The 14,723-nt window shown below is 38.4% G+C and overlaps 1 protein-coding gene across 1 annotated transcript in view; it reads left to right on the forward strand.

Annotated features, from left to right (window-relative positions):
* Positions 1 to 14,723, forward strand: part of KNDC1 (kinase non-catalytic C-lobe domain (KIND) containing 1) — a 66,337-nt gene that overhangs the window by 193 nt on the left and 51,421 nt on the right. Inside the window, exons 2-3 of the mRNA XM_010564901.1 lie at positions 4,706 to 4,904; positions 8,539 to 8,597. Of these exons, the coding sequence (XP_010563203.1) occupies positions 4,706 to 4,904; positions 8,539 to 8,597 (258 nt within the window). The remainder of the gene's footprint in view (positions 1 to 4,705; positions 4,905 to 8,538; positions 8,598 to 14,723) is intronic.

The following is a 14,723-nucleotide window of genomic DNA, read 5'->3' on the forward strand; positions in this document are numbered from 1 at the left end:
CCCCCCCCGCCACCCGCGGCGTCTCCTTCCTTCCGCCCGCGCTGTGAGGGCAGCCCGCCGGCTGCGCCGGGCCCCGGGGACGACTGGGGCCCGGGGGCTCGCCCGCCCCACCGGGAGCGGCCAGGCCGCGTCGACGTAGCCGTTCGCTTTCCCTGTGTTCCCCGTGGGTTCCCCGCTTTCTCCTGTCCAGTGATCCCAGCTACCACGTTGGGCTTAGTCCATCCCCGTGCACCTTCTCCACACAACAGCAAAGTCATGGTCCTCAAGTGTGGAGTGTGTCCTAACTCCTGTCGTAGTCGTGGGTTAATGCTGCAGTTGGCATGTACGTGTCCTTGTTGCACATGATAACGGGAAATTAATTACATGGGCAAAGTGTTTCCAGTAGCTCCCAACCAGATTTTTGTACAGCCATTTCTTGCTGCCCCGTGTAAAAAGGCCTTTGTCACTGGGAAATAAAAAAGGAAAAAAAACCCCAAACTTAAATCTGTTTCTTCAGTTGTTATGCCAAATAACCTGTAGCTAAACCCAGTTCTGTTGTCACATTTGTCTCAATTTGTGTGTGGGTTTGCACATGCTTTTTATTGCTGTTGCTCATCTTTCTTTGTATCTTTCCACATGAAGTGTGTTCCTTACCCCCTAGTGAACATTTGGGCAAAATGTTTTGGGGTTTCTTCTAAGTAAAAGTTGGGTGAACCGTGTGTGAGCCACCTGTTCCCCAAACCAGATCTTGCAAACTTTCTTACTTGCTATCTCAAGAACCCAAGTTGAATCAGGATTTAAAAGTGAGTTTGAAAGTGAAAAGTCCCTTCCAGCTTTCGTAAGACATCTAATGGCTCAGCAGTTTGGCTCTTCCTCACATCATCTGTAGTGTTCTGTGTAGTAGGCCCTCTCGGGCTGGCCCATGCAAAATATAGAAAGAAGGTGGTAGTGGCCTCCTTTTTACAGGTTAGTTTAAATATTTAGAGTATTTCTTCAGGATGGGAGAAGGCTGAGGGTCAGCTCTTCTGTGTGAGGAAGACCTGAGCCCATTTTTCTCACCTGCTCAATATATACTTGGACTGTGGATTCCCACTAGTCCCTTCTATTTGGTTATTCCAGGCAGATGAATATTTTCAATATTCCTGTTGGGAGAATGAGCATGACCTATCACCTGGTGATTAGAGAAGTTAATGCAAAAGGGCTGCTTTGAAGAGTACTTGGTGAGCTTACCCAGGCAACCCAGTGTTTTTCTTCAAATGAGATTAATTTAATGAATGGTGTTTGCCACATTTTCCATGATTCTGGAATAGATTTTTTTGAAGCTTGAGTGAATTATCTTGGCAAAAAGACTTAGGTGCCAGAAAGCTGTGAATGCTGATGTACCCAACTCTCAGCTGCTTAGTCATTTAATGGAGCCTGTGCTTCTCATCACTGTACGTAGTATAAGGAATGAGGTTCGTGTCCGATGTATGTGGTTTACAAAAGCCAATATGTGAAGCAAGAAGCTGCCTGAGCTGAAGCATAGGAAATACTGAGGGCGAGAATATATTTCAAATGCCTTTCTTTACTAGGGCTTTCTTCATCTCACACTTTAATATTTAATTTCAAATTTTTTAAGACGCTGTCTGTGGCAAATTAATTTGTTTTCTCTTCCTGTTCTCTCTTCCTCTACTTAATTACATATGCTGCTGAACTGTTTTATACTTTCCGAGGAAAATATAAGGGAAAATTGAGAACTAAAGTGAATAATTAAAGCATGGTTGTCTGACCAGTTCACTTTTCGTAGTTATTAAACAGTAATTGCTTTTGCAAGTACCTTTTACTGATAATGAGACAAGAGAGAAAAGGCATCAGCATCTCTGTTATGTAACACACTCGAGTTTTCCTGTAATTTAAGCGAACCAACTTTCAGTGATCCAAAGTACTGAAGTCATGGCTCACCAGAAGCTTCAGCTTGCCAGAAACTCCTGTGTTAACAGTCTTAAAAGGATTTTTTTTCCCCCCCAGTGAAAACTTTGTTTCCATGTTGCTTTGGGGATGCAAACTAGTCAAATGCATGTCTCGGTGTTTTCAATGCTTCGCTCTCTACAAAGGCTTTGCTTTGCCACAATAGCGCTTTAATAACTAAGGTCAAGATAGTGTGGTCATTTGAGAAATACCTGGTTTCTGTGAAGTAAATAACTTCGTGTCCTGGAGCATTGGAAAGAGAAGGGCTTCCTGTGTGGTGGTGTTGGTGGTGGTGTTTTGCTTTGTTGTTTATCTTCACCTAGCCATCCATTGCTGTTGGAAGCCACTGAACATTCATAGGCCTTTTTTTCTTTTTTTCCTTTTTCCTTTGTTTTTTTTTTTCCTGTATCACCTAACTTTCCCATCCCTTGGAAGGAAGATAAGTTTGTGCAACATGAGATCACCATCATCTTTTTTTCTACTCCCCAAATAACCACAAGACAAAGATGGTCTTGTAGGTTTAAACTGTAGATACCGCTAGTGACGATTAATATCTACTGTAGAGCTCAACCTCAAAGCTTGACTCAAAAGAAGTTCTATCAAGTCCTGATAGTGACTGGAATTTGATATTGAGGCTGTCTTAAAGGTTGCAGTTTTTATTTATTTCACATAATCTCTAAATTGAGCCTTTCTTGTCTGTATGCACAGATGAAACTCTCATAATTTTGCATCTTGATTAGTGAAACATTCTTTTTTTGCAGTTTTGGCTAATGCTGTCATGTAACCTAGCTGGATGATCCTAGGAGAGTTAAAAATAAAAATAATTACTGGTTCATTGCTTTGGTCATAGAACTTCTTTTTCCTCTTTCTTTCTTTTTTTTTTTTTAACTACTTTTGGTTGGCCATAGAATAAGCAGTTAGTCTTTCCTTTCCAAGCCTATCTTCATCCTACGTATCAGTTTGGTCAGCTTCAAAGCCTAATGGTTTGTGGTCCAGCTCCTTGTCATATGTTTGTTTTCAGATACAGGAACCTCTGTGCTGCCCTTCATGCCTGGAAGAAGTTCCCCATAAAGATGCGCAAACTTCCTTATGCACCCTCCAAATCTGATGGCAGCATTGCGCATATGGTGCTTAGCACAGCACAGAGAAAATGAGATCTTTTGTATCATGTACCTGAACTGTAAGGGCTTTTGCTGTTCATTATTATGTAGGACTAAACTCAATGAGACCAGGGTCCATGATTAGCGCTAGAAGGCACTGTAGTAATGCCGCCATTAGTAAATCAATCCATCTCTAGGCTGATGAAAACTAGAATATTGAAAATAGAAGCTAAGTTTCCCAAATAATAGTGAGTGCGCTTTATTTCCTGTCTGTTTTTTTTCTCATATTTTTAAAGTATTATACTTTTGACCAAAAAGCAAAATAGATTTTTACACTAAAGATTGGTCTTTGTTTGAAGGATGAGTGCAATACTTATGTCTCTGAAAAATATGTTAACAAACTGTTAACCCTTCTGTAAATGGTAATCCAAATATCATTGATGTTGTCCAGTACTGAAGTATGTGAAGAAAGTTGTAACTGTATTTTCCAAAGGATTAAAAGTTTAAACCACTACAGTTTTCTGAGCTTTACGATATCTCACATTCTGCTTTGCTGAGAATGACATAATGTCTTTTTTCTATATTCTAAGTAATATGCAGCTACATCTTCAATTCAAGGTGTATTTAATATCATTTGAAGTACAGTCTTTAGTCTTAATTACTACATATAAATGAGAAAATATTATGTGTAATTAATAGTGGTATAGCTTTGATGCAAAGTAACTTCTGTTGATACTTCCATTTTCTGTTAGCTTATTTTTCTTTACAGATGGAATTGATGTTTTGTTTGTATGTTTTTTGTCATGCCTTTAAGTTCATGAAAATTTTTTACTTCTGTAGCTATAGGTAATGTATTAGTTTTGTATTCTAAAAAATGTACATAAAAAGGCTAGCTGCTTCGAACAAAGCACTGTTTCTGAACATCTTGACCAGAAAAGCCACATTAGAGCCACTTTTTTTTTGGAACTGAACTCATCATAGCCTTACTGTGATGATGAGGTCAAATGAAGTTGACTTGTAGTTTAGGACAGTAACTCAGAAATGAAGTCCGTAAACTGTGTTGATCACCAGGAGCTCTGGCTGTAATGGGGAGGCCTAGGACAACCGAAGTGTTTGGTTTTAAATTGAAGTATAAGAACACTTTTCCTATGGCTTGTTTGGCTTTTGACTGTTTATTAAATGGTCTACACCACTAAACCTCACAACACCATCATTCTTAAGACAGGCTAATTTAAAGGGTATTTTTTCCTAGATCACAGATGGTAGGAAAAACTGCTGTGAAGAGAATTTTTAAGCAGTTTGTCCAAAGGCACCTGGGAGAGCTTAAGGGAGACATGGGTTAAACAAAATCTTTTAACTTAGTCTCTCTGCTTTTACCTCTGAATGGTCTGTTTCCCTAACTTTGATGCAGTGTTTATGTAACTTACATAGCTCCCATAGTAAGTCTTTTTTTGATGTTAATGTACTGTGATACCTTTGTTCAGGTTAACTGCTTCTTAAGAGACTTTGTGTTACCAGCAAAGTCATGCACTTGGTGTTTCTTGGTGTTAATCAGTGTCCTAGAAAGTCTGAGAACTTGCTGGAAATGTTACTTGTAGCCAATTGTGTCAAATGTAATCTACCATACACAAAGTAGTGTCATGAAATCCAGGGTAATTTACGAATTCCTATCTTGGCAGGAGAATGTGTCCCTTGCTGATATTTTGTCACTGCGGGATAGCTGTCTTACTGAGCAAGATATTTGGGCAATTTGCCTGGAGTGTTGCCATTCTTTGAAGAGCATTGCCCATTCTGCAATCTTCCAGACACTCTGCATCACTCCTGACACTTTGGCTTTTAACACCAATGGCAATGTATGCTTCATGGAACAGCTCAGTGGTAAGTATTTGTGTTTCCAGGCCATTTGTTTTAGAACTATGGAAACTCATAGTGAGAGACTGTAGTAAAGCATTATATTCTAGTCTTAAGACGTGATTAAAATAAAGAGAAACCAAAAAGTTGTTTAGGAATGGGTGAGTATAGATCCATATGAAACCACATGCTCAGTTTTGTGATTTATGAACAAAGGCTTTTATGAGTTTGCTTAGAAGATTCTTCCTAGTTATTTTAAGACTTATCCAGGGGAATGTAATTTATCTCCATTTTAAACACAGTAGGTTATGTATTAGTGTATCTGTGCGCACAAGTCTCTACCTATGTAAAGCACGTTCTTGGTCTCTTCTAGTTCTTCTCATTTTGTGGATATGTTCTGTTTCTAGAGAATTCTGACATTCAATGCATCTTGATGATTGTGGCCACAGAAAATGGGGCAATTTTAGTGCATATTCAAGTGAATAAAGGATTATTTTTTTTTTTTAAAGTCATGATTTTTAAACTCAACAAGTGTGGTGACTGAGAAATGAATTTTAATATGCTAAAAACCAGTATGTAGTAGCATGTAAGACCTTCAGGTATTGTAGCAGATGAATGGAGGGATGCTTAACTTGGAAAATGACTTCTGATTTCAGCACAGACAAAAAAGCATGTTACTGTTGCTGTTCCCCTTTCACATGACCCATCTCAAGAGTCTTTGTCTTGAGCCTGTTCAGGATATTAAAAAAAAAAAAAAAAGAACCAACACAACTCTTATTCTGTAGTCCTTTTAAAATTATGTCAGCTTGTAACTGGAAGAACAGTTCTAGTCCATATACACATTATTCAGGTTTTTGTTATGTTTTCTTTAACCTAACTTATTTTTAAATCTATGTCAGAATAAGTGTTCATTCTTTTAGTCAAAATCTAGATAACAGTATTTAGAAAAAATGGGGTAAGGTAACTTTGCAACAGATGAATATTTGTTGCCTTTAGAATTAAAGGTAGTATTTCAAATAAGCATGTAACATCATAAAATGTAATTAATAAAGAAGAAAATATATCTTCATAACTGTTGTGGTATTTTTGTGCTTAAATTTCACAACTATATATGAGTCATCTTTTAGTTCCATGTTAACAGGGTAATGTGGAATCAATTTTATTTACTGTAAGGACCTTGTCATAACTTGAAATTAAAAAAAAGAAAGAAAAGTTGGCTTTGTATTTGTAAGGGTATATGAAAGACTTGTTGAAGACAGTAAACCTGGTGGATGAAAAATGCCCCTCAACTAAGATCTTTGCTTGCAGCTGGGAAAGAAAAAAAAATCAATTTCTTCTTAAATGTTTTAGTCTAATTGAATAGCTGGCAAACCATTGATCCAGGAATTTGCTGTATTCAAGTGCTTAAAATGTGGGATAACAAATTCCCATGCAAAGCAAATGTACAAAGATTTTGTTCCCTGGAGTCATGTTAGTCTCTGAGGAAGAGACTTTTCATTAGTTCTCTTTAAAGAAAGTTGCATTTTTTTCTAGGAATGCAAAAAGGTATGTATGTATTCTATTTCCCCCACACACACTCCACTGTGTCTTTGACTGTTTCTGTTCCCCTTTCCCTCAGATGTTGTTACTATTTGGTTAAAATATAGTTTATTAGATAGGCACTTGGAGGTTGTCCTTTTTGCTTCCCTATAGTTATTGCCTGTGGATTTATTCTTCCAGAAGAGAATTATAACCTCTGGATTTCCTTGCCAGTGAGAGAAAATGAACAGCCTGTCGTCTCTGCTTTAGCAGTGTTCTGCTTCCTGCAGGTTCTGTGGTGCTAAAGTGACAAACATTCAATAGGATGTTCTGCCAAGGGCTCTGATATCTTCTTGTCTCTTCAAATCAGACAAATTTCCATTGTAAACATTATATTAAAAGAATACAGTGAGCTTTACCAGTGATAAAAATTATATGCTTGTATAGCCTTTAAAGTGTTCTGTTGAAAGAAAGGGAAAAGGTAGTGGGGAGATTAAAAGAAGGGCCAGTAGTCTGGGAGTAGGGGAAAGAGAGGGGGACAAAACATCTTCTGTCCATTAGTTTTCTTCCCCTTCTGCCGCTCCAGATATCAGGAAAAAATGTGGTGGGGGTGTATTGGGTCTGGCTGAGATGGAGTTAATTCTCCCCATAGCAGCCCTCGTAGTGCTGTGCTCTGCATTGGTAGCTAGAAAGGTGTTGATAGCACACCAGTGTTTTGGCTACTGCTGAGCAGTGCTTGCACAGCATCAAAGCTGTCTCTCCAACATTTTGCACCCCCTCAACGGCACGCTGGGGCTGGGCAAGATCTTGGGAGGGGACATAACCAGGACAGCTGACCCAAACTAACCAAACAGATATTCCATACTGTGTGACATCAGCTCAGCTATAAAAGCTAAGTAAGGGGAGATGGAAAGGGGGACTTTTGTCTTCTGGAGCAACCACTCCACATACTGAAGCCCTGCTTCCCAGGAATTCCACAGAGGGGAATGCAGAATTAGTTGTGTACCCCTCTTTTTCAGTGGGAAAGTAGAATCAGGAACATAGTGAGGAACTGTAAATCGGTTACTGGCATCTGCGTAGTCAGCCATGCCAGGTAGCTGCAATATATGAATATGTGAAAAAAGTCCTCTCTGGCTCTCTCTACCGTATAACTGAGTTTAGTATCTTCACAATAAAAGAGCTTTGCATTTCACTTCTAAAGTATAGGCACAAAACTTCTATTAGAGCTAAAGCTATGATGAGTATGCTACACCTGTGAGCATACTTTTTTTTCCTCCCTGTTGAGAAGGGAAACTTGGAGTCTTTGCTTGTAAATGATCTCAATCATCCATTGGCTTCATGGAAGTATAGATGAGTTGAATATGTACATGAAGAGTAGGTTTTCCTTTGGGCACTTTTTTTAACCCCCTGCTGTTCTTTACTGGGTTTGTGTGATATCAGTACAGTGTGATACTACTACATGCATGCTTGGATGCAGCAGCAACATCGATCTGTCTTAAGATGTTCCTTTCTTCCTTCCACCTCTTCACTTAAAAGTGGCTGCTGCAGTAGCTCAGTTGTCTGCTAAGCAGCACATGGGTGGGGAATGTGCCTCCAACTCCTTTATCATAATTAAAACAAACTAAGCAGAAAGGTCAAGGTTCTAAGCTGGCCTGTAGATGAAGAGGTAATTAGCTGTTCAGGTTGGTTTTGCTGCTTGAACCCTTATCCCCCAGGTCTGCAGTGGAAAATAGTGAATGGAAATGTCCCATTAATCAAATCAAACCTGCAAGCCACAGCTGAGCCACACCAGCTTAGGTGATAACTTGGTCCAAACATAAATGTCTGAAGGCAAGAAGTGGTTAGGCATAGTAGATATATTTCTTTGGGAGTGTTTTGTCAGTTTTGTTTCTTAGTAGGAAAAGTATGGTATCTTCTTGCAGAAGATTTGAAAATAGCACTTTATTTTATTTACAGTACTAGAAACATGGATAATGAGTTCTTTGTACATCAGATATGAGTGAACCAAGATCCTGCTATATACATAGTTTCTTTCATATCAGATATGAGTGTATCATTAAATTTGTATCACCAAATTGGCTTGTTTTTTAAACAAACAAGGCTACTAATTTCTAATCTGACACATTTCTTTTTGCTTTCAAAGATGATCCAGAGGGTGCCTTTGTTCCACCAGAATTTGATATCACCGGTAACACTTTTGAGGCAAGTTCATAAATTTATCTGTAAAATAGAGGGGGGTTTAATCATTTTAGTACTTCTGGCAGCAGTACCAAATGCTCAGCATTCTCAATGTATAATTTTAACACATTTAAAGATTGTGAATAATAAATTGTGCTGTTTAGATATGGTTTGTGGAAATAAAAAGTAAACTTAAAATGCTATATTAATTTTCTGTATGAACATTTGTTCACTAACTGTTAAAATGTGAGAATCTGTTTTGGCTGAATAATGTGTTGCCCTAAACCACAGCTGGTCTATATTATGTTCACTGGTATCCTTCACTGGTTACATTTGCTTGTTTGGGGATTAGCCATGAACTTTTATGACTAAGTATAAAATTTGTTTGCCATCCTCCTCAATAAAATAATTCATGGAAGGGTAATCAGCAATTTTATCTTTGATTTAATGAAGAAACAAATGATTATCTGTTGCTTTGCAATGCACAAATGCTCTACATTGTTAAATTAAATCAGATTTAAATTGTTTATACTAATTCATTAGCCTCCCAAGTCAACCATCTCATTGCATGCTGCAGGAGCGCTTGCGTGCTTGCTTAATATCCTTTTTTTTTTAATACAGTATTTTTTCTGGCATGTATTCTTAGATAATTCAAATGCTTTAATTAGCAATATGTTCTAGTCAAGGTATTAAAAAAATTATTCTGTTTCTTTACAGTTCAATACAAATACCTTTTACTTTTTGTAGTTATACCCTTCATACTCGTGTTTATAGTTCTCTGTATTTCCTCAGGGGGAGGGGGAAGGATAAGTGAACCTTGGAAGTGCGGAATACTACAAGAAAGATGAGAATGATAAGGCAGGAAGATAGTATAGAATATGAAGTAGTACAGTCTTTGAAGGTTAGAGATGCAACATTTTTCCCTGTTGCTGTGCTTTGTTAATGTAGTTATATAGGCCAGCAGAGCTCTAGTGGTTTTGTGCTTGTGCTTCCCCTTACCCCCAGGCTGGTTTTTGGGGGAGTCTTTGTTTGGGGAGAGGGGGCCAATGCAGGTGGGTGTTGGTTAGGAGGTGACCACTACTGCATGTAAACTTAGCAACTGTGGTTGTTTTTACATTCAGATGTGGGTGAGGAAAGCAAGTCCCAGTGTCGCCCAAAGGTGACTGGTTTTTGTTTTGTTCTTTTTGTTGTACTTCTGAAACTGGACTTAAGATTTTTCATAAATATGTTCTCCATCCCTTGCCCCTTAACAAGCCTCCAAAACTTGACACAGAAACACAAGATTTGTGGAATTATTTGCTCCTCTGGCAAACTTGCATTTCCCCTCAACCCTTTCTTGTCCTCTAGGAGTTGCTGAACTCTTACGCATATAGCAAACAGATACACTGAAAGAGGTTCAAAGACCAAGGGGATGGGATAAGGTGAAATGGGGATTTGGGAAGACTGTGGAAATACTGAATGACCTGAAATTTTAGTTCTGTCTGATATACAAGGCCACTGTATCCCTCTTGGGTAAAACTCATCTGTGTAGAGATTTATTACTTAACTCTTCTGTTTCAGTAGTACTTGCAAGCCTGTTAAGCCCCAGTGGATCCCAATACCAAGCACAGCACAAACAACAATTGTACAGTCAGTGAAAGCTTTTTGGATCAGGAGTGGCTCTGAACATTGACTGTTTAACTCTTTTTGCAAAGGTTGATGAAGATATGTGAAGGTATACATTTGTGCGGAAGGAAGTGAACATACACTGCCTTGCCTGTTGTGAAGTGGGGAAAGGTCTGGGTGCACTGATTTCTGTCAATTGCTCCTATTTCTTTATCTAGCAAGTTGGGGAGCCTTGCAAAGCAGGGAGAGCTGTGCTACAACAGTGTCCTGTTGTCTCAGCTGTTTCCTGTTGACCATCATAGGACAAGGCACAAGACTGAAAAGCCAGGGCTTTCCCCTTTGTTGAGGCAGAGGTGCATTGTTTTACTCTGAGATTTGTGTGCGTTTTGTCAGACAACTATGGGATTCTGAGTATTTGGAGAACTTTCGAGGCTTTACCACTTGTAGAGTTTGGTTCAATTTTAAGTACTTCAGTACCAGATCAAATTCTGCTAGGGATTCCACACTGAGCTCTGCTTGCTTTTGCAGTTTCTAAGACCTACAGTGGGTTAATCCTTATGTACTTGTTACAAGGTTTTTATAATACTGTAATCTTTTCAAGCTAGCTGTTTCCTTCATGGTGCCAATACTTAAAGTTCTTCTCTTTTTCAAAGGTATTGATACTTTTGTCTATCCCCTCACCCCTAGTTGTAACCCTCCTAGTATGCGATAGCAGAATAGCAGTGGTTTATGTACATCTCTCTGAGGAAACCCTGGACCCTTGTGCTTTCTCAGTATTATAAGATTCTTTGTAGTATATCAATAAGCTGCCCTTTTTACAGGGGCGTGAAATCTTTTGTGTCACTGCTTGCTTCTTCGTTGGTAATGACCTTACTCAGTTGTTCTTTGTCAAAGGAGTGTTTTTGCAGCTGCTTAGTATGCTTTTTTGAGAACTGGGAAGTACTGTTTGTATTGAAACAGTCCCATTTCAATATAAAGAAAAAAAATTAGTGTTGGAACTACTAATTATGTTCAGGATGATCTTTGATAGCTGTTACTCCAGTGTCAAAGCTCAGCTTTTTTAAAATACTTATGTCAGCCAGAGGTTTCACTTGATTTGAGCATGACCTATTTTGTGGCTTCTAAAATGGAAGCACACAATGAGGTTTGTATAGCTACTGGATGACTTCTTCCTCTTCAAACTCTTTTTTTTTTTTTTTTTTTTTAATCCCTCAAATAAAGCTACAGTTATTTCAACAAGAGATGTTTTGTTTCCTGCTTGGTGAATTACTGATCCAGACCTCTAATGGAATTGTGACTCCAGTCTAATTAGTTACTAAACTTAGCTGGCACTCACAAGCACACAAGGGTAATAGACACAGGAAACAAACTGAAATGAGTTACTGTCCTGGTGTCTGAAACAACACTGTTAAAAATTTCAGTTTCTAGTTGGGATTTCAAATAGCAAGAGATCTGAAGTTTTGTCCAAATGACAATGCACAGGACTGGAAAGTAGTTGATTTCACGTGGTCTGTTTTAGACTTGTGTCTTGTTTCCTGACCCGCTCTCCATTTGTAAAGCGGGAATAATGACACCAACTTCAATTACTGTTGAGAGTAGGAAGGTAAAAACTAGCCCTTCAGGGAGTTGTCAGCTTCAGTGTCAGGTATAGAATAGACTTTTTAGAGAGAAAGATGTTAAGAAGGAAGTAGCTGTGAAAGGGGCTTTTGGTGCCAACAGTAAAGTGTGGCAGAGCTTTCCAACTGGTGACTTCTTCAGTGCTGCCACAGTTCCAGCCTGCGGGGTTGGAGGAAGGACTGCAGTTTCTGAAAGTCTCAAGAGACTTTGAAATGGCTGTGTTTCTAAGGTGTTGGAGCAGCATTTAATAGGGTAGTTCTGTTATGTCCTCCTCTTCCTGGTGTAAGCATTGTCACAGTGCAAGGGCAAAAAAGGCAGCCAAGCAGGTACCGGTGGTCTCTAGGACAGCGCTGGACTAAAATAGAGAACCTCTTGGGTATCTTTTCATGTTACTTTTTTTCCCCTCTAATTTTGCTCTCTCCTTACAGACTTATATTACTATTGTGCCTTAGTAATGGCACTGTTAAATGTTGGTGCTGCAAAGAAAGGAAGGGGAACAGGAGAGAAACTTAGAGTTATGATCCACACTAACTCCAAAGAAAAGGTGAATTTCTGTACAGTACATTTATTGTCATCTTCCCTTTTACTCTTAATGCATATGCAGGTATGTAATGTGGCTGTGCTCAGTAAAAGCTTTCTGATGACTGAAGCTGTTACTTGCCTGCATTGATGGAAAGACCTCACTTTCTGCTTTTCCTCTAAGCTGGAAGGTGTGTCTGTATTTCCTATAGGAAATGCTGACCACTTTTTGTTCTCATTGAATCTTGAGCTTGAAGTCAATTAGAAACATCTTGAGTATAAAGGCTAGTCTCTAATTTTGTAATGTTTTACTAGTATGCTATTGTAGAAAGCAGTATAGAATGTGTATTTTTCTGTTCTAGAAAAACATTAAGAGGCTGAGATGCAAAAATACAGATTTGAGGCTTCTTTTAAAATTGACCTACTTAACTACATACTGGGCTTATCAAACAACTCTTCTTCTGTATAAACCAATACTGAGTCCTGATTCCCTCCTCTAAATAGGAAGAGCTTTAACCTTTTCCTAATGAAAATGGTTCCTATTTCATTTTCTTGCCCTGGGCAGTACAGTGTAGACTTATGAAATTTGACCAATGGGAGACACAACAGGGATAGTTAAATATTGGTCAGTTCATTAATAGCCTTATTTCTATCACTACAGTACAACTTTGCCTCAGGTTAAAAACATTGGCTGTCTCAAACCAGTTTCAAATAGCTGTTTGTCTGCATCACAAAACTGCCATTGAGTCTGACACAGAGGTTCATTGATGTAGAGCCCCACATTTCTAAGATATGAGCTTTCAGTGAGATAAAGGACCGATGTCTGCCATGTGTGAACTTGCATTTATAATCTTTTAATAATGTGGCTATTCAATTTTGCTTGTTCTGGTGAACCTCTGTAACAGAAATAGTGAATTTTCAGTCTTGTCTGCCTATTTTTTTTTTTTTATATATCTAAAGCAGACTGGATAATGCTTCTGTTTAATGACTTCCATTATTTAGAGGTGATAAAATGCAGTAGTTCAGAAACCTCAGTATGCAGCAGGATTAAAACCTTTCAGAAATAAAAGAACTGGAATAGTGATACAGAGTTGAATACTACTTTGAAGGAAAGGGGGAAATATGGGATGGAGAATGGGAAGAAAGTGAAGTTCACACTTCCTCTGTTTTCTCATCTAGAACTTGTTCTTGCTTTTTGCTCTCATGGCAGGAGTGGGGTATGCTGATCTCCCACCTGGGGGAGAATCAGAGCCAGAAAGGGCTGAACACTGCCTGTCTCTGCTAGAATGTGAAAGCTGTTGACGTGTAGTTCTCAGTGGGTTATAGTTGATTAATATTATATTAAAAAAAGTCCAAGTGTTTCAACAACCTTAAAAATAAACTATTCTACAGAAAGGGGTATAACTAGTGCAAATAGAAAAGACAAGCTAAAATGTATTACGTATTTTTTGAAAACTAAGTAGTTAAGATTCATATGGCTTATTCCTATGAAATGTGACAAGGCAGTTGGATTGATATATACCATACACATACAAATATTTTATATGCATATAAATGCATGGGTTGAAATGCCAGATGAAACCTGCTGTTCTAGGAAATAAAGAAAGGTTTGGGGTATATATTTGTTGGTCCTACTGAAGAAAACTGAGCTGACAGTTTGGTACTGCAGTATTTCTCAATAGCTGATCATTACTGAGCTAGTGCTCAGATCTCAGCTGTTGGTCCTTCTCTAAATATGAAAGCCTTCATCTTTCTCCCAAATCAAAACAGCAGAAGATATAAAGGAAGTCTTGCCTTTGCCATTTCCCTGGTCTTTTAAAGCAGTAGCTTTGAATGCTGTGGTATTATCTCTACTGTTCTATTCTTTCTTTAGCTCTTGGTGCAGGAGGAAAAAAAGAAAACTTTTTACATGTTCTCCTAGAGGGGGTTTGGGTTTTGTTTTTATCTGATGGGGGAAATAAGTCTTTTGAAACACCTAGTGCCTTTTTTCTTGAGTTCTGTTTCCCTTAATTTCATGTAGCCTCCTCTTGAGACTAATTCTATCTAACAGCAGCAAGGCTTGTCATCAGCAAATGGTAACTTATCTTCTCCTGTAGTCTAAACCATTCTATCTTCTGAGTGTTATTTAAAGCTGTCTTTTCCTTCAGTGACAAAAATAAACTACTTTTATTTGGTTGCCTATACCTCTACTGTGCTATAGAAGAGGAAATGGAATCCTCCTGCTCTTGCTTTTACATCATCAGCCCAATTGAGGTTCTGTTCAGGAACTTAATACTGAGCAAGTATCACCCTTTAGTTGCTTTATACAAAGAGCTAACCAAAGGAAGAATATGAGGCCAACAGGATTTTTTTTTTTTAGTCTTGTTTCTTTTTTTTTAATGTATAGACTAACTTAAAGTTTATCATTTG

Source organism: Haliaeetus leucocephalus, unplaced genomic scaffold (assembly GCF_000737465.1).
Source record: "Haliaeetus leucocephalus isolate CR32 unplaced genomic scaffold, Haliaeetus_leucocephalus-4.0 Scaffold184, whole genome shotgun sequence".
Taxonomy (NCBI): domain Eukaryota; kingdom Metazoa; phylum Chordata; class Aves; order Accipitriformes; family Accipitridae; genus Haliaeetus; species Haliaeetus leucocephalus.